Source organism: Taudactylus pleione, unplaced genomic scaffold (assembly GCF_031769625.1).
Source record: "Taudactylus pleione unplaced genomic scaffold, aTauple2 ptg001495l, whole genome shotgun sequence".
NCBI classification, from domain to species: domain Eukaryota; kingdom Metazoa; phylum Chordata; class Amphibia; order Anura; family Myobatrachidae; genus Taudactylus; species Taudactylus pleione.
In genome coordinates this window covers 286,110-306,627 of record NW_028285893.1, presented here as the reverse complement: position 1 = coordinate 306,627, position 20,518 = coordinate 286,110, and the positions used below count along the sequence as shown (strand labels likewise).

The following is a 20,518-nucleotide window of genomic DNA, read 5'->3' as shown; positions in this document are numbered from 1 at the left end:
TCTGAACGAGCGAGCGCAAATAGCGTCCGGCTCTGAATCAGACCCACTGTGCATTTTAATAGATATCATTTTATTTTTGTCCATAAGCGCTACCTCTGTTTTTTATATTGTCTGTTTTTAGCGGGCTGCGGTTCCCACCTGGTATAGCTGCTTTTTAGACAGAAATGTTCTCGGTAGTACAGATCTGCGCACCTATGTTAGCGATTTATCATACCTACAGAATAAAACGGATGTGGTTTAAATGAATACATGTAAAAAAAACAACAGTGAAAATATTGTTTTTTCGTATAGTATCAGCAATAAGACTGATGAGCAGCGAAAGAACCATTATACAAGTTTTGATTTTGTTATTAAACTGGTGACGGTTAAACTTGATCTCGAATTAAAGGAAAATATGATCACAAGATCAGAGATTCATTGACCAGTCCTGATTCTAGAATTGTTATTGTTTTATATTATTGTTTTATATTCTGTAATTTTGTGAAATGCAGCCACTTTCTGATCTGTCATTGGATTATGTGAGCCGTTATAAAGAAACAGTTGTATCACTAAACCCAGTCCCCTGATGACGTCTGTGACGAAACACGTTAGGATGTGGCTTAGTGGAGCCACCTGAAGTTTCGTACCTGTCGTTAATATCCATTGTGCTATCAGTGAGTATCCTGTACAGCGTGTCTCTTGGGAAACTGCTCAGCTGTCTGTAGTATTACGGCCCCTACACACGGTACGATTTTCTTAAACGATTTCGCAGTTTCGGACCGATTGGAACGACCAATTGTTTTAAAAAATGCCGTGTGTGGTGGTGATCACCATCCGATGCGCGCTCCCATGTAACGTTGAGCATGGTCGCTGATCTTTCTTGCATGCAAAAAGATCAGCGAACTATCACGCACGATTTGAATGGCATTGTTCCGTGTGTATGCACACTGAATGATGTCATGCATGATACAGATGCGGTTATCAAAAAAAAACCTGTGCAAAAAAAGAAAAAAATGGCGTGCGCTCCCATAACCCGTCCCCAAAAAAAAGAGCAACCAGCACCAGGCTTTTAGTGACCCAGTGCTGGTTGTGCAAAATACAGGGGACAAACAACATATGGGTCCCCTGTATTAAGCACAACTAGCACGGGGCTAGTCAGAACCAGCCCTGGTTTCCAGAATACGGGAGACAAAAGACGTAAGGATCTCTCGTATTTTGTGCAACCATCAGTGTAGTGTAGGAGGTTGGGACATAAGGGTATCCACTAGATTCTCCCAGTCACTATCAGAAAACACCCTAATAACAGAAGTGACAGTGTCTGGCCTGCAGGAAAGCCGGGGGGTAACCCGATAAGGTACCGTATTTCTCCACAGCTTCTGTAAAAGATATTACCCGGTGCAGATTTCCATCCACTAGGCTACAACTAGGCAAATCAGCAATACCTCCCGCCCACCACATTGTGAATGGGTGAGACGCTAAGCTAGTCTGAAAATCAGGATTGCCCAAAAATGGAAAGAATAACGATTTATAAGATTTCAAACCCACTTTATGTCTTACAATGTCCTTGTGTTTCTCAGACCACTCCCCAGTCACCACCACTCAAACGCTCAGTGCCTGTCAATCACTCTGCAATGGCTCTGCTTGGTCTCCGTGATTGCAGTGTGATCGCAGTGGTGCCTTCATACACCTGTATTGTGATACATACGCACGTGCAGTACTCAACAATCACCCATATGCATACGCTTTAGCTATAGCGATCCTTAATGAATCAGGTCCTCTATCCGTCTCTCTCAGCCTCCGTCTCACTTTGTCTGTCACTGTCAGCCTGCCTCTCACTCTCTGTCACTTTCAGCCTCCCTCTCACTCTGTCTGTCACTCTTAGCCTTCCTCTCACTCTGTCTGTCACTCTCAGCCTCCCTCTCACTTTGTCTGTCACTCTCAGACTCCCTCTCACTCTGTCTGACACTCTCAGCCTCCCTCTGACTCTGTCTGACACTCTCAGCCTCCCTCTCACTCTGTCTGTCACTCTTAGCTGCCCTCTCACTCTTTGTCACTCTCAGCCTCCCTCTCACTCTGACACTCTCAGCCTCCCTCTCACTCTGTCTGTCACTCTCAGCCTCCCTCTCACTTTGTCTGTCACTCTCAGCCTCCCTCTCACTCTGTCTGTCACTCTCAGCCTCCCTCTCACTCTGTCTGTCACTCTCAGCCTCCCTCTCACTCTGTCTGTCTCTCTCAGCCTCCCTCTCACTCTGTATGTCACTCGTAGCTGCCCTCTCACTCTGTCTGTCACTCTCAGCCTACCTCCCACTCTGTCTGTCACTCTCAGCCTCCCTCTCACTCTGTCTGCCACTCTCAGCCTCCCTCTCACTCTGTCTGTCCCTCTTAGCTGCCCTCTCACTCTGTCTGCCACTCTCAGCCTCCCTCTCACTCTGTATGTCACTCTCAGCCTGCCTCTCACTCTGTCTGTCACTCTCAGCCTCCCTCTCACTCTGTTTGTCACTCTCAGCCTGCCTCTCACTCTGTCTGTCACTCTCAGCCTCCCTCTCACTCTGTCTGTCACTCTTAGCTGCCCTCTCACTGTCTGTCACTCTCAGCCTCCCTCTCACTCTGTCTGCCACTCTCAGCCTCCCTCTCACTCTGTATGTCACTCTCAGCCTGCCTCTCACTGTGTCTGTCACTCTCAGCCTCCCTCTCACTCTGTCTGTCACTCTCAGCCTCCCTCTCACTCTGTCTGTCACTCTCAGCCTCCCTCTCACTCTGTCTGTCACTCTCAGCCTGCCTCTCACTCTGTTTGTCACTCTTAGCTGCCCTCTCACTCTGTCTGTCACTCTCAGCCTCCCTCTCACTCTGTCTGTCACTCTCAGCCTGCCTCTCACTCTGTCTGTCACTCTCAGCCTGCCTCCCACTCTGTCTGTCACTCTCAGCCTGCCTCTCACTCTGTCTGTCACTCTCAGCCTCCCTCTCACTCTGTCACTCTCAGCCTGCCTCTCACTCTGTCACTCTCAGCCTCCCTCTCATTCTGTCTGTCACTCTCAGCTGCCCTCTCACTCTGTCTGTCACTCTTAGCCTGCCTCTCACTCTGTCACTCTCAGCCTCCCTCTCACTCTGTCTGTCACTGTCAGCTGCCCTCTCACTCTGTCTGTCACTCTCAGCCTCCCTCTCACTCTGTCTGTCACTCTCAGCCTCCCTCTCACTCTGTCTGTCACTCTCAGCCTCCCTCTCACTCTGTCTGTCACTCTAAGCCTGCCTCTCACTCTGTCTGTCTCTCTCAGCCTCCCTCTCACTCTGTCACTCTCAACCTCCCTCTCACTCTGTCTGTCACTGTCAGCTGCCCTCTCACTCTGTCTGTCACTCTCAGCCTCCCTCTCACTCTGTCACTCTCAGCCTGCCTCTCACTCTGTCACTCTCAGCCTGCCTCTCACTCTGTCACTCTCAGCCTCCCTCTCACTCCGTCTGTCACTGTCAGCTGCCCTCCCACTCTGCCTGTCACTCTCAGCCTCCCTCTCACTCTGCCTGTCACTCTCAGCCTGCCTCCCACTCTGTCTGTCACTCTTAGCCTGCCTTCCGCTCTGTCTGTCACTCTCAGCCTGCCTCTAACAATATAGACAACATATGATACAATATAGAATAGAGAATATAAAATAGGAGATCCTTTCTCCTTTGCCTACACAGGCTAGTATCAAAATGACAGATAATCATCCTCACTGTGGGGTCTATTTACTAAGCAGTGTTAGAAGACAGAGTTAAAAGTGATAAGTCTGTGATAAGGTACCAGCCAATCAGCTCCCAACTGTCATCTCACAGGCTGTGTTTGAAAAATTACAGTTGGGAGCTGATTGGCTGTTACCTTATCACTTTTCACTCTGTCTCCTAACACTAACACTCCTTAGTAAATAGACCCCTGTGTCATTAAATTTGATTTAAAAATAGAGCAAAGAGAATTATGGGAATGTTACTTCCGACCACCTGGAAAAGCAGGCAAATCTCCCGGCCAGTCACCTACCCTCCAGACTCCCCCGCACCTTCCACACAAACCCTCGCAGTGGAGGGGCCGATGACGCAATTCACGCTGTATCGCATCATCATTGCCCCGCCCCCTGATTCACAATGCCGGCAAACTCTGCATTGTTTAGCAAGGGCAGGGCCAAAATGATGCGTTCGTGAGGTCATGCCCCCCGCTCCTCCCCTAATTATTGGGTAATATACCCGGCCACAACACCTATGCAAACAGATTCAAGTCAAGACTTGATACTACTCATTACCTCTGAATTCAGTTCTGTCAGATACTGAACCGCTAGCAGCTCCGCCTGCCGGCGCTCTACTCACCTGGGGATACTAAAATACCGTGCCGCAGTGCCACGCCCCTTGATTTGAGGCAATGCCCCTTTTGAGGTAAGCTCATGCCCTTTTGCGGGTGTGCTCACAGGGGGACTGCCAGGGCTGCTTAGCAGACGCATTCCGTCCCTGCCTATAACATTAAAAATTCTAAATACATCACTGTAAATGACCATTATGGTTTCTCCAATATGCACATTTTTCTTTATGTATTTGGTGTGTCCCTTAGTATAACTAAGTCTATAGTTATTTCTTAAGTTACAGCTCAGACTCGCCCAGTGTAAAGAATTTCACGCCTTTGGTATCTGAGTGTCAGAGACTGTCACTTTCATTTCTCTCTCCTGCTACCAGCGATGGCGTCTGCTGATCTGAGACAGGAGCTGGTCTGTTCCATCTGCCGGAGCATTTATACAGAACCTGTAACCCTGACTTGTGGCCACAACTACTGCCGGGGCTGTATTGATCGTGTACTGGATACACATGAGGAATGGACAGAAGATTATAACTGTCCTGAGTGCAGAACAAAGTTCAGGAGACGTCCTGCACTGACACGGAACATAACTCTGTGTAACATTGTGGGGAGTTTCCCATCTACTCGGCCAGATCAGGAGGAGACTGGGATCTTCTGCACTTACTGTGTGGACTCTCCTGTACCTGCTACTAAATATTGTCTGTTGTGTGAGGCTCATCTGTGTGATATTCACCTGAGAGTACACAGCAAATCACAAGAACATATTTTATCTGACCCCACCATTTCCCTGGTAAAATGCCCCATCCATAAGGAGATCTTCAGATATTACTGCACCGAGGATGCTGCCTGTATCTGTGTGTCCTGCAGACATGAAGATGAACACCGGGGACATCAGGTGGAGATTATTAATGTGGAAGCTGAGAAGAAGAAGATGAAGCTGAGAAATGTTCTAAAGAAACTCACCATAAAGAGAGAGGAGACTGAGAAAAGAGTCCAGAGACTGCAGGAGCGCAGAAGAAGACATAAAGAAAAAGCTGCTTGTGTAACAGAGACAGTCACTGTCCTTTTCAGAGACATCAGGAGACAGCTGGAAGATCTGCAGAAGAGAGTCCTGAGTGAGATCTCCAGGCAGGAAGAGCGCATTTTTCTCCCAGTCTCTGAACTTATCCAGCAGCTGGAAATAAAGAAGGATGAGCTGTCCTGGAAGATGCGTCACATTGAGGAGCTGTGTAACATGTCTGATCCAGTGACTGTCTTACAGGAACCTGACATAGGTTACTTGTGTGATACTGAGGAGCTGTGTAACACATCTGATGCAGTGACTGTCTTACAGGAACCAGACACAGGTGACTTGTGTGATACTGAGGACAGAGAGAGACATGATAACCAGGTCCATGATGGAGGAGATCTGGATGTGGGTCTCATCTCAGGCACATTAAACACATTATCTGATATAATAAGCAATATAAAGATGGGTATATATATACAGCAACCTACAGACATAATACTGGATATAAATACAGCCAATAATAGTTTACATATAATTGGTGATATGAAAACTGCATCCTGGTCACATTATCATATAAACCACAAATATAAAGTAACCCCAGAAAGATTTCAGGATTGTCCTCAGGTAATAAGCACCAGGGGATTCTCCTCAGGGCGACTTTACTGGGATGTGGATGTCAGTAATTCAGGGGACTGGAGGGTGGGGATGTGTTATCCCAGTATACACAGGAGAGGACGTCAGTCAGACATTGGTTATAATAACAAGTCCTGGGGTTTGGATAGGTATTATAATCAGTACTCAGTAATGCATGATAGAAAAAAGATCCGGTTACCTGACAATATCCCCTGTGACAGAGTGAGGATATACCTGGATTATGAGGCAGGACAGCTGTCCTTTTATTCTCTGTGTGACCTCATCAGACACTTACACACAGACACTGTCACCTTCACTGAGCCCCTTCATGCTGCATTATATATAAGAGAAGGTTGTATAAAGATATGTGGGGGAGTCAGGAGATGGGAGAAATCCAACCAGAGACTCGAGACATCAGAGGGATAGGAATCAGATTGGTGAAAAATTCATTCTGAAGAATGCAGCCATTGCACATATGGTATAAATACCAACAGCAGGTGATGTGATTTGCAATGAATAGCCCCATTGTGGCCCCCGCAGCCCACTTCACAATGCCAGTAATCATAGCATTTTATAGTGAGGGCGGGGCCACGATAATGACATCACACCATCATGCCTACCCACCTGCCCAAGCCACACACCACGCATCATCATTCTGGATGCCCCCCTCCCCTGGGGGTTTATCAGGTTTTACAGGGGAACCCAATCATGTGACTGTGATCCATAATCCTGGATGTCAGAAATACTGTGATGTGGCCATTGGTACATTCTTATAGGATGTGTCTACAGTTATAAATAAGTACATGTAATAAATCCACTTGGTCCATTTCCCACATACAGTCCCCGTGCAGATCTGTAGCCGTTTGTTAGATACTCTCCAGTACTGTGCATCCAACATGTGACAGAAATAAACCTGTGCCTCCAAATTAATGAATAGAATTCTTCTGATACAGTATGTTATGGTATTTTCATGCTGTGTATAAGGTCTCAGTATACATACACAGTAGGTCTATCATTGTGTATATGAACGGTACTGGATTTACTGACTGCTCTCAGTGGCATCTACAATGTGTATAAGGTCTCATTATGCATATACAGTAGGTCTAACATTGTGTATATGAACAGTAATGCAGGGGCAGAACTATGGGAGACAATGGAGGTGCCTGCCGCCGGGCTCCAGCTCTGAAGGGGCTCCTCCTCCATTGTCCACAACATATTCACCCCACTTAGGGCTGTAACTACCCGGAGTGTACCGTCATGGCCGCCCAATACATAGCATCCCTTCCCGGCACCTGAGAAGCCACTATACAATAGTGGAGAGCTCCATGTCAGACCATCAGCTGCTGCCTTCTTCTATGTATAGCCTGTCTGCATATGAATTGCTACGTTACAATGTCAGCGGCTGTGACGGGGGGGGAACAAAATATAACTTGCCTCCGGGGCATCTGGGATTAATTTACGCCACTGTGGTAATGGTGATGTCACTGTAGTTACTGACTGCTCTCAGTGACATATCTATATGTGTGTAAGGTGTGTGGTGCACATGGGGCTTCTGGGTCCAGGAGGTCCCACAACACACACCCTGCTCCCGTTCATTATACTTACCCTGTGCAGCACCTCAGAAGAAGCCTTAGACTCCATTTCCCCGAGGTATGCGCATATGCGGTAGTGCAGATCATGTCATGTGCGTGCACCGGCTGTCGGGCTTACATCAGCCGGTTTCCCGATTGCATCCCTCTAACATCAGCTGTAATTTATACACAACACAGGATGGGATGACGATATAGGCTTGGGTGATGGTATAATCTGGGGTGATGTATATATCATCTTCTCACACAATATTAATTTGGAATCCACCATTACAGGTGCCTCTGTAATTTTTGCATGTAATTGACGGTAAAGGTCTTTATCGTAGAATTTGCAGTTCATTTTAATGGACATCATCTTTTTCACAGTTTGGGGAAGTAGTCTCAGGCTGATCACTGACACTGACAAGGTTCCCGGCTGTGCTGAAAACTCTTTCTTAGTACACTCTTGAAGGTGGGCAGCTCAAGTAAAGCAAAGGCAGTTTAGTAAGGGCCTCCAAATTGCCTCTGTTTCCTGCCAGTAGTTATTTACATCTCTTCAGATCTGTGTCCGTTGGGAAGAAAAAACAATGTCTTCATCCCTTCAGGGATGAAAATCCACTCCAAGCAGCAGGCATGGCGCTCAAGAATTCTCAAGAAAGACACAATGCAAGACTTAAACCTTAAATCTTAAATGTTGTATTTGCTGCTCTATTCCGCTTGTCCACATATCTGCTCTGCTTAAGTGGACAGTGGGTGCAATGGTAGTTTGAAGGCCACTAACTACAGTAGCTAACTATGTTTTTTTTAATGTCCCTGTACAGTTTGTGAAATATTCATGTGGAAGCTTTGCAAAGCATTATTTTACAGTCAATTGTTTTGGATAGCACTCTTCCTGGTTCCCTTCTGGGATGAAAATCCACTCCTAGCAGCTGAAGCAGGCACAGGATTCTCAAGAAAGACACAACATAAGACCTTAAATCTTAAATCTTGCGCTTGTCTACAGATTTGTGCTGGTTAAGTGGCAGTTTGGAGGCCACTAACTAACTATGTTTTTTTAATGTCCCTGTTGGTTGGAAAATGCTTTTTCACGTGGAAGCTTAGCAAAGGATTATTTAACAGGCAATTGTATTGGAAAGCACTACTAGAAGTCTTCCTGATCCCCTTCTGAGATGAAAAAATACACTCCCAGCAGCAGGCATGGTGCTCAAGGATTCTTCTGGGGCAAGGACTGATGTGAATGAGTAAAATATTTTTTTGTAAATTCCTCCCCTCCTTCCCTCCCCTTCTCCCTCATAAATTTACTTCAGAATAAAAAAATTTAATTAAATTTACTACCAATCAACCCTTCCTGTCCCTGCCTTCAACTACATACATACTTCAAATCCCTCAGGCCTCTCTTGAATATTAAAAACATTTGTTTCCTGAGTTGGAAGTTGGAAGCTGAACTGCCACGTGTTTGTGCCGCCCATTGCTGCCGCTTAGCTTAGTCAGCCAGCTAGCTTGGTGCAAATTTTGGAACAATATAGTGAGCTGTGTGGTGGTCAAAATGTACTGGAAATGAGTGGAAATAAATGTTATTGAGGTTAATAATACTGTAGGAACAAAAACAGGCCCAAATTATGTGATTTTAGCTGTTTTTATGATTTTTTTTTAGAAAAAATACAGATCCAAGGGCGGTTTTGGCAAAACCAATCCAGATCCAAAAACAGGGGAGATACAGGGCCTGATTCTGACTTGGAAATAGAGGGCCTGATTCAGAGCCGCTCGCTCTGACAGAGCGCTCACTCTGAATCAGAGCCAGGCTTTTTTTTTTTTTGGAGCGGCCTCCTGGCCGCTCACATAGCTGTGGGTGACCACCCACAGCTATTGCGAGTGGCCAGGTTGATGGTCGCAAGCTCTAACAGAGCCGGAAGCTCTCCACTGACATCACTTGTGATGTCAGAGGGGCTACCCTCAAATGGTAGGCGTTCTCATGGGAACGCCTTTTTTGGGGGGCAGCCACCCCTCCAGCCCACCCTCCAAAAGGGGCGAGCTGTCACTCAACACCTTTGGTGTGAGACCCGGAGCAATGGAGTGCCCGTCGCTAGCCGGGTCTCGCGCATGCACACGACAGAGCCGGCTCCATCATGCGCATGCGCTGTGGGCCACCATCGACCCGGTTGTGAGCGCTCAGCGCTTGCGACCGGGTCTGAATCACACCCAGAGTGAGATATCTCTCTCAATTGATCATCTTGTGAAACCATGCTGCACTGCAGGGGGGGGGGGCAGATTTAAAATGTGCAGAGAGATTTAGATTTGGGAGGAGTGTTTCCAAACTGACATCTAAACTGTAGAGTAATAATAAAGCTGTGCAGTATTTGTGGGCTACATGCAAAAGCAGCCAGTATTTACCCCACATGTAAAAAACATTATGTATTTACACCCCTTCCATTGCAATATGGTTTGTTCAGGTTCACAGTTGAGAGAGATATCTCACTGTGGGCCTGATTCGGACCCATTCATGAGTGCAGGACGCTCGCAAGCGGGTCGATGGTGCCCGAATGCGCATGCACACAACGGAGGGAGCTCCGTCGTGCGCATGCGCGAGACCCGGCGAGCGATGAGCAATCCGTCGCTCGGGGTCTCGCACCAAAGGGGGCGTGCTGTCGATGGTGAGTGACAGCACACCCCCTTTGGTGGGCGTGCCGGGGGCGTGGCTGCCAGACGGAGGCGTTCCCATGAGTCTGATAGAGCCAAAATCACTCCAGGGCTTGCAGCAGCGAGACCCTACCGCAGGGTCTCGTCGCAAGCCCGATGGTCGCGATGGTCTTGACCATCGCGACCATCATCATTTACTCTCGCTATAGCTGTGGGTGGTAACCCACAGCTATGCGAGCGTCCATGAGGCCGCTCCAAGAACAGGTAGGAGGGCCCTGATTCAGAGCGAGTGCTCTGGTCAGAGCGTTCGGCTCTGAATCAGGCCCTCTATTCCCAAGTCTGAATCAGGCCCACATATCCAAAACCAAAACACGGGGGTCAGCACACATCTCTACTGTTAACCTCTGTTCTGCAGAGACTTACGCGCATAAGCGCCCTGCAGTATAAAAGCAGCACATACCGCCACATGACTGTAGTGTATAAAAGGGGCTGCTCTGACCATTAGGGGGTCAGTCAAGAAGTGTTCAACCCTTCTCATGACCAGGGTTGAAATGCCGGCTTATTACATCCCTGCCCTTTCACACTGCGCAGTAATCTGGGTTGCTGCGTGCTCACGTGCAATAACCCAGGTTATTGCTGCTAGTGTAAGAGGGGTAAGAGGGGTATTAGTCAGTCTTGGTAGAGGGAAAGTATTTTCAGAAATTATATGGATTCTGTGGGCCTGATTCTGACCTGCTCGCGAGCGCTTTACGCTCGCAAGCGGGTCGATGGTGCCTAAGTGTGCATGCACATGACAGAGGGAGCTCCGTCGTATGTATGCGCGAGACCCGGCGAGCGACGGGGAATCCGTCGCTCGGGGTCTCGCACCAAAGGGGGCATGCTGTTGATGGTGAGTAACAGCACACCCCCTTTGGTGGGCATGCCGGGGGCGTGGCTGCCAGACGGAGGCGTTTCCATGGGAACGCCTACCGTCAGAGTCCGGCCCCACTGACATCAGTAGTGATGTCAGTGGGAGTGATTTTGGCTCTGATAGAGCCAAAATCACTCCAGGGCTTGCGGCAGCGAGACCCTACTGCAGGGTCTCATCGCAAGCCTGATGGTCACGATGGTCTTGACCATCGAGACCATCATCATGGACGCTCGCTATAGCTGTGGGTGGTAACCCACAGCTATGCGAGCATCCATGAGGCCGCTCCAAGTTGAGGTAGTAGGGTCCTGATTCAGAGCGAGCGCTCTGAATCAGGCCCTGTGTCTGTTAACTTAGTGGTCTTCAATCAGAACTGCACTTAAGTTCCATAGGGGTCTATGTAATAAGCAGGGGTGGGCTGGGCCGAGGGGCAGGGTGCCACCTGTCCCCCGGGCCGGTACAATTGCACTAGGCCACAACTGCACTCTATACATACCAGTGACAGCCGGGAAGGCTCCTCTGCCTGCCTCCTTGCTGTCAGTGTCAGGCTGCGGCACAGTGCAGCTAGTATGAGAAGGGGCCGGCATACACATACAGGCTCCCCCCTCAGGTCCCCCCACCAGAACAGCTTCCCTTCCTCGGCTCTGCAGTAGCCCTGCCCCCAGCTCTCTTCACTTCCCCTGCTGTCTTTCCCTTTTCTCTGCACTGTTCTTTCCCTTACTATCTCCTTTTCACCTGTAGTCTCTCTATTTCCTTTGCCCCTGCAGTCTCTCACACTATTTCCTTTGCCCCTGAAGTCTCTCACACTATTTTCTTTGCCCCTGAAGTCTCTTACACTATTTTCTTTGCCCCTGCAGTCTCTCCCACTATTTCCTTTCCCCCTGCAGTCTTTTTCACTGTTTGAAAAATTTGAACTTCATCCCCCTCTCCGTATATGCCTGTACTCCCTCCCCATCTGTGCATCTGCCCCCTTCCCATCTGTACCTCTGCCCCGCACCCCAACTGTGCCTATGTCCCCTTCCAGCAAGTTTGCCTCTGCCCCCTTACCGCATGGCTGCTGGCTGCGATTAGAATTGGCGTGTATGGACGGAGGACCAATCATGTTCAGAGTCACAAAACTGAACCTAAGGATGGCAGGTAATCACAATTGCCTACTTATTTATCACAATCCGCATTTTTAATGTAGATGTGATAAATATTTTTACCCCCAAATTCGCAATGTGTAAATTAATATTTTCATGCAAATGTACTTAAATCACTTTCCAGGAGACTGGCTCCGATAAAAGCCTGCCCACCAGCATGGCCGCATTTCAGACAAGCTCCCTGCTGCAGGCATTAAATCCTAAGACATCTACACACAGTTGGCTGAATTAAGGCTTGCTAAGATCACCCTGGTGTTCCCCACCACTTGAGGAATCTGGGGATACCCTTATTGGAAGGGAGCAATAATTATACCACCGGAGTCTGGCCATCAAACTTGATGGGCTACATGAACGCCAAGAACTCGTTAGGCACGACTTTCCCCTGAAAGCTGTCGGCCTCTCTTGAGAGGTATCTATGTCTGGCTTCTAATCCTGGAGTGTTACTCACCTGTCATCGGTGGATTATAGTGGACCTGGCTTTGCTGGAGCGGCGCAGGGTTTGCAGGACCCCTCTGCTTCTAAAGGGCCCACGAGGCGTGGAAGAGCGCTGAAGATATAGGGTGGAGACAGAATCCCTGTTGGCCCGCTTGGAGATAATGCAGAGGCTGTTACCAGAGATCAGAGTCTGAGCATGCAAGCCAACAGTCTAGGGTGCCTCTGCAGCTGTTTGGGAGGACTCACCTGCTGAAGACTACAGAGGTAGTCGTTACTCCTCATTACCGCGGCGTGACATTGGCTGAGCGCTGCCCCTCTCCTTCCCACCCTATAAGTTTGACATTCCTGACTGCGGGTTACATTGACCGGAGATCTTTGCCATTGCCTGTATTCCCAGTGTTCAAGTAAAACACAGAAAAAGGGGTTTCGTGTTGCACAGGACAAAATATTTCAAAATATATTAACAAAATAATCCCCAATTATTAGTAATTCTCTATCTGGATCTCATATGGGGGTGCTACCACAGATTCTAAGTAATATGTACATTGAGGATGGGAGAGAAAAGGAAATCCGTATAGGGCGTACAAACAGTAAAATATAACTTTTATTTAGTCATTAAAATAATATAATAAATAAAGCAAAGTGAAATATTAAAAAAGATAGTCAGTGATATTAAAGATAGAAAAATTAGTGAATAAGAAGTAAAAGAGTATAAATCTCTTTTATAATCGAATGTCTGTCACATACGTCCAATTTAATAGGGGTTACATAAATTCCCTAATATAAATGTCTCATCTCTATATCTTTCTCACAAATTGAGTATTTACGGTATTAATTGGTGTGATCTTTCACTTTATTCAGAATCCAGTTAGCTGAAATTGTTACTCGTACATTTGTTACAATTACTAGTCAGCTATAATGTATTAAATTGTAACAAATTCCAGCAAATGTGTTAACCTGATATTAATAATTTCACTCTTATATATATGTGGGAACATTAAAGTAATTTCTAAATTGATTCATCCCATCCATAGACTTCAATACAATATTGAGTGATCAGTATCAGGATTCTGATATAGTGTTTAGCCCATATAAATGAGTTCTATTTCATCTCAAAAAGCAAAGGGACTGCAATTAGTCTTCCCTAAGCTCACATATGCTTTAATTTTTATGTGTATATAGCACATTAATATCCAAAAAGTATTTAATAATCATACACGTTTAATGCACATGAAATGACACAGTTTAGTGTCTGTGTGTCTGACCACTGTGCGATTCTACATAAACTTGCACCTATCTACATTACACGTGGAAACGGTGATAATTCCTGCAGTGAGCAGAATCAGCAGCATACGAAATAGCACAGATTGGTGTCTGTATATCTGACCACTATACAGTTCTATATGAATTACACGTGGGAGCAGTGATCGTTACTGCAGAAAACGAAATCAGCAGTATACGGAATGACACAGATTGATATTCATATATCTGGCCACTATACAGTACTATATAAAATCGCTCCTTATTGAATAACACGTGGAAACGGTAATCATTACTGTGGTCAGCAGGGTCAGCAGTCCAAACAGTGACTTGGCTAACACATAGTATCACACAGCAATTATTAGTGAGACTTAACAGGCATGACAGGCATTCGGCTAGTGCCGACGTACGTTTCGCAAAGATAGCTTTAACAAGGCAACCGAAGCCGGAACACAGGAACTCCTTAAATACGTCCTTCAGCCAATCATATATCATATGAGTCATTTGATTTAGGTTAAGGCACTGTGGTACTGATGCAGTCATCATATAATTAACTGCTCATGATATCAGAATTATACGGAGCCAACCCTGCTACACCTAAACTAATCTCCCATAACTGGCAAATGCTCTATCATCTATTATATCAATGGTGATTATGGGATAATCCCAATTAAATTCAAACAATAATTTACCTAATTTAATAATGGAATATTCTTTATATCAGTGTGTATCATAAATTATATAATCTATATATATATATATATATATATATATATACAAATATATTTTATCAATACAACACAAACAGTTAAAAATAAAGATATCTTACATATATTAATAGATTCAATAAAATATATAAAAATATAGACATAATAGTAATAAACTATTTTAATATACAATATAGTGCTAATTGTAAAAGAAAACATTATATTATAACCTTTGTGTTAATTAGATCTGATGTAAAATTATATCTATAAACAAATGAGACTTAGTGAAAATCCCAAATATTTTTGACAAAATCCATACATTTTCATCCTAAAGAGAATCTCCTAAATAATCCCTATCTCAGTTATACTAGTGAAAAAATAATGTGTGTAGTGTAAATGATGTCCAAATATTAAGTGTATAGCAAATCCCTATATAATCCTAATAATTCAAAAATATCATTAGAATGTGAGTAAATATGATAATACATGATAAACGTGAAAAAAGTGATCTAGTGTAACTTATCAATAAAAATTATATTTGTGTGTATCAAAAATGTGACAATATCCATGTGCTAACTATCTACCTTCGTGACTAACTACCTACCTTAGTGATATATCTAAAAAATTAGGAATAACTGTATATTCATTTCTATGTAGTCATACAATAAATATTAATCCTTAAATACAATTAATGATAGATATACTTATGGTAAGAATCAATTAAAATTCCATTAAAAATAATCATACCAAAATTTAACAGTATAAAATATAAAAAGATTATGATTTCCAGGGGCGTGGCTTGGCAGCCATCTGAGAAAGCTGGGCTTCCCTGCAGCTCCCGAGGGACATACTGCCGTCCGGCTCCTGGTGACACTCTAGGGGGCCATAAATGGTGCACCACCGCCCATAATAACCCCCTCAGACTATCCTGCGTGTCCAGTGCTGTGGTCGCGGAATCGGGGAGTAGCTGGACGCTCCCACGGATTGCACCCTGGTCCTCCCATAGAAGCCGGGGCCTCGATTTATGGCCTGAAGTCCGGAGGTGTGGCCGCGGCTAGATATCGACGCTTGCTCGCCCGTATACAGGAGCATGGTCCCACCTGCCTGCTCTGCTGTCACCCTCCCTGGGTTGTCCTGCCAGAGGGGGAGAGGTTGTTGCCACCTGCTGTCCGGCTGTCAGTGCCGCTGGGACTCACCGCCCGGAGGTGTGTGGTAAGAGCTGTATATACCCACACACTCTTATAACCTGCCTGACTGAGGATGCTAATCTGCCCTTTCTTACCCAGATCACTCTTCTTGCCATCATACTCCGCACCACAGCCCACTAGCTGCCTGGGCTGTGTAGTAATCAAGGAGCATAACTTACCAGCCCTCAGCAGGGAGCCATTTTCTTCCATCTCTAATTAAGTTTCTGATGGTACAAGCCGGATTCTGCTGCAATTATAGCTCCATCTATATATATAACTGCAATAATCTACAATCATCTATAACACTCATTATTGGGCCTTTTTTACTTACTATAATCTAGTGAGTGTTAACTGATTATAATCTACTGGAGAATCTAATTTTCATCTCCTGCAAGGTGGAATTACAGCGCCATCTAGTGCTGCTTTCATATATTGCCTTAAAGATGGATATACCATTAGCCGACTTTCTTTTTATCTAGTCATGATTCTCCAGATGTTTTTTCTTCTATAAATCATGCTGTGACCTGCGCTTGCTCCAGAGAATTCATTGCGCTGTTCGGCTAGCATTCGCTAATGTTCCCCTTCCTCATCTCTGGAAATCTCGGCACACTTGTTGATTGATTAATCCGTTTTTGTCATTCCAATATGTCACAAAAAAATCGCAAAAACTCTGCCGCTCCTAAGCCTAGCATACTCAGAGCATGGGAAAAATCTGGTTCTCTGACTCGCCAAACGCCGATTGCAGACACTGTTTCCGACGTTGAGGAAGATACCTCTGCGGATGCCGTTCTGACAACCAAAGACATTATAGCTATTGTTACTAAAACTATCCAGTCAGAAATGAGGTCGGTGCTCACAGAATTTAAAACTGAATTAGCAGATCTTGGTTCCCGCACAGATGCTCTGGAACAGAAGATGGACGAAGTCTGTCAGTACCAAAGCGTAGTGGAGCAAGAGCTTGCTGATCTACACTCGGAATTTGATACGTACAAAGATCACCTGGAGGACTTAGAGAACCGGAACCGACGGAACAATATTCGAATCCGCAACATTCCCGAAGACATAACGGCAGATACTCTTCCTGGGTTCTTGGAAGGACTTTTTTATCACTTGCTACCAGATATATCAAAAGATATGCTCCACTTGGATAGAGCGCATAGGGCATTGCGGCCGAAACCCCCTCTGAACCAACCCCCGAGGGATTTTATCTTAAGATTTCATTATTATAAAACAAAAGACCGGTTCATGCATTCTGTCCGTGGCTTATCTACAATCTCCTATTTGGAGTATCAACTTCAAGTATTCCAAGACCTAGCTCCGTCTACTCTTAAGAAACGCCGGGACCTTGTCAATATAACCAAAACATTGCGAAATCATTCTATTAGATATAAATGGGGTTTTCCCTTTCAACTCCAAATCACAAGGAATGGAGGCAAATATATTGTTAAAACCCCTACACAAGGCTACGAGCTTCTAAAAACTTTCGGTCTTATTGATGATCTTCCTGAATCCATCCGTAAACAAATTGCCTCACCACAGCAAAGCCCTTCAGTACCATCCCCCGAATGGTCTCAGGCCTAACTGATGTTGTTTATTTCAAATTGGCATCGTGTCAATGTCCTATTTTTGTGCTTCCTAAATGCTTTCTTCTTAGGAGAAGTCACTGTTAGTTAAATTGGTATCATCCCGGGTTATTCATTCTTCTTAAAGTATAATGTCTGTATGTTTATTGTTGTTAATAAGATGTCATAGTTCATCTGTTATGTTAGCTATATTTTAGGATGGTTCGGGTTCCCAAGTAGAACCATCCTTTCCTGGGTTGGAACGTTAATGAGTACCCTTTTTTCGTATTTACAGTGATCCTACATTTATTATTATGTTTTTATTGTTATTTTTCGCTCACGATGTCTACAGTATTTTCCTTTTGTCTGTTACCTCTATCACTTTCTCTGGACAAGTGGTCACAGCTTCTATACTGTCCTAGTATACATGTACTATATATCTTTAGTTCTTCTACTTTTTATTTTCTTTATCTGTCATGCCCCCCGCCAAAGGGAAGGTATTTGTAATGCCTTCTCTTTCAAATTTAGGCCTGTCCTTTGTGTTGGTCAAGGTCTTTTCTTTTCTACTACCTTGGTAGTTCCTGATCTCTTTCCTTTCTCCCCTAATCTGTCCTCTTTTTTTCCCTGGATCTCTAACCAGTCAATATGTCCAATTCATAAACTACGCAATTATCTAGATACATATCCACCATGAAGTTAAAGGTTCTTACGTTAAATGTCAACGGGTTAAATTCCCCCACTAAAAGGGCCATGGCCATCCAGTTTTTCCATCGTCGTAGACCAGATGTTGTTTTCTTGCAGGAGACGCATCTTAAAGCCCCTCATCCATCTCTAGCAAGCAAAATATACTCACAGGTTTACTATTCGAACATGTCAGCTAAGCGTAGAGGCATGGCAATTATGCTACATAGGGACTTCCCTATCATTATAGACAAAGTGATATCTGATGACCAGGGCCGGTATATCATCATATCAGGGACGTATAGTAACTCACCGATTGTTTTAGCATCGGTATATGCCCTGGCAATGCAGCAGGCATCCCTATTTACTAGCCTCTTCAATCATATATCCCAACTCCCACAGGGCCTCATTATTATTGGGGGGGATCTTAACACCATTTCAAATCACATTCTAGACAGATCTCGTCCCGTCTCAATCTATTCCACTCAATCTAAACTCACCAAATGACTTCATTCTCACATGTCACTTAACGATCTTTATGACGCATGGAGAACTCTTTATCGCTCAGCTAGAGGTTATACACATTATTCCCCGCCACATAATATTCATACACGAATCGATTACTTTTTAGTTGACCGGGCATCCACCCAAAGGCTCTTGGGGGCACAGACCTTACCTATTCCTTGGTCAGATCATTTAGCTATCGAGATGGAGCTTTTGGTTACAAGCCCGACACCCTCGACCCGTTGTTGGCGCTTAAATGAGTCTTTATTAATGAAACAGGCTCATATAGCACAAATTACATCTGCTTTAAAAGATTTTTACGGCACTAATCTCACTCCGGATATCTCCCCCTCAATACTTTGGGAAGCTCATAAGTCCACACTGCGGGGTTTTTTCATCAGCCTATCTTCTGCTCAGAGAAAGGCGGAACTCACGCGTATAAATGAACTGGAATCTTTATTATCCTCCCTCACGCAGCTCCATCAACGTTTTCCCAAAAAACGCACGTATCTAAAAATTTTATCTGTAAAGGGTCAGCTATCTCAGATTCTTTCTAAAAAAGTGGCGAATGCCTTATTGTGGACACGCCAGAGATTTTATGAGAAATCTAACAAGGCAGACACACTATTGGCCCGCCAACTAAGAGCCAAGCGTACTCGTAACAGGATTATCTCCTTAAGAGACTTGAATGGCTCACTAATTCATGACCCCAAGGCTATGGCTAATCTATTTCGGGAATACTATTCATCTTTATATAACCTCCCACCTGTAGACATAAATACCCCCCACACTCTTAATGGAATACGCCAATATTTGGAATCTTGTCAATTACCTAAACTCTCTGAATCACATATTACCTTACTTAATGCCCCTATCACTGAAGAGGAGATTATAGCAGCTATAAAGCATCTACGTAGGTCAGCTGCCCCTGGTCCTGATGGATTTACCGCTCTCTATTATAGAAAATTTACTATAATCCTACTTCCTATGCTTAAGCTACTCTTTAATTCTTTGTTGGAGGGTAAATCGCTTGATGCGGCCACCACCAGGGCCAATATAGTTGTCATTCCTAAGCCTGATCGAGACCCCCTGGAGTTGAAAAATTATAGACCAATCTCACTTCTGAATGTAGACTTGAAGTTATTGGCTAAGATCCTAGCTAATCGGTTAGCCCCAATTTTACCCCATCTGGTTCATTCGGACCAGGTGAGCTTTATCTCCAATAGACAGGCCTCAGACAATACGAGACGTCTGATCGATTTAATACAAATTGCTCAGGGCAGATCAGACCTGACCCTGGTGGTGGCTCTCGATGCTGAGAAGGCCTTCGACCGTGTGGCTTGGCCCTTTATTCAGCAAACATGGGGTTCTCGGGTGCGTTCTTTAATGGATTACTCTCATTATATCATAATCCATCAGCTTCCGTTTTAGTTAATGGCCTATCTTCCGACCCTTTTTCCATCTATAACGGCACCCGTCAGGGTTGCCCCCTATCCCCTCTTATATTTGCGTTGGTGATGGAACCCCTAGCCTCAAAGATTAGATTGAGTTCGAATATCTCTGGTATTCGAGTTGGTAATACTGACCACAAGATCGCTTTATACGCTGATGATGTGATTCTAACTTTAACTGACCCCCATTCATCCCTCCCAAATCTTTTTTTCGAGATAGATAAATATAGCACATTCTCTAATTTTAAAATTAATACAGATAAGACGGAGATTTTAGACTTACAGACCCCCCTGCTGACATTCGCATTCTTCAAGCTGCATTCCCTGTCCGCTGGCAAACGGATAAGATAAAATATTTAGGGGTTTATTTAACTAAGACGTATTCCTCCTTATACGCAGCCAATTTTTCTAGACTTTTTGCCTCCATTAAGTCCGACCTTCATACATGGAATAGATCTCTAATCTCTTGGATAGGACGTATGGCTTCAATTAAAATGAACATTCTACCTCGGCTGCTATATATGTGGCAGACTCTCTCGATACATATCCC

The 20,518-nt window shown here is 44.9% G+C and overlaps 1 protein-coding gene across 1 annotated transcript; it reads left to right on the top strand.

The window, feature by feature from the left end:
• The first annotated feature begins 16,415 nt into the window (after nt 1–16,415).
• On the top strand, nt 16,416–17,351 carry LOC148442477 (uncharacterized). The gene has a single exon (XM_088463898.1). It carries the CDS (start codon nt 16,416–16,418, stop codon nt 17,349–17,351), a length of 936 nt encoding a protein of 311 aa, XP_088320024.1.
• The last annotated feature ends 3,167 nt before the right edge of the window (nt 17,352–20,518 follow it).

Bases quoted from the DNA above. Each gene is read 5' to 3' on its own strand.
- LOC148442477 (XM_088463898.1), top strand. From the start codon at position 16,416: ATGTCACAAAAAAATCGCAAAAACTCTGCCGCTCCTAAGCCTAGCATA.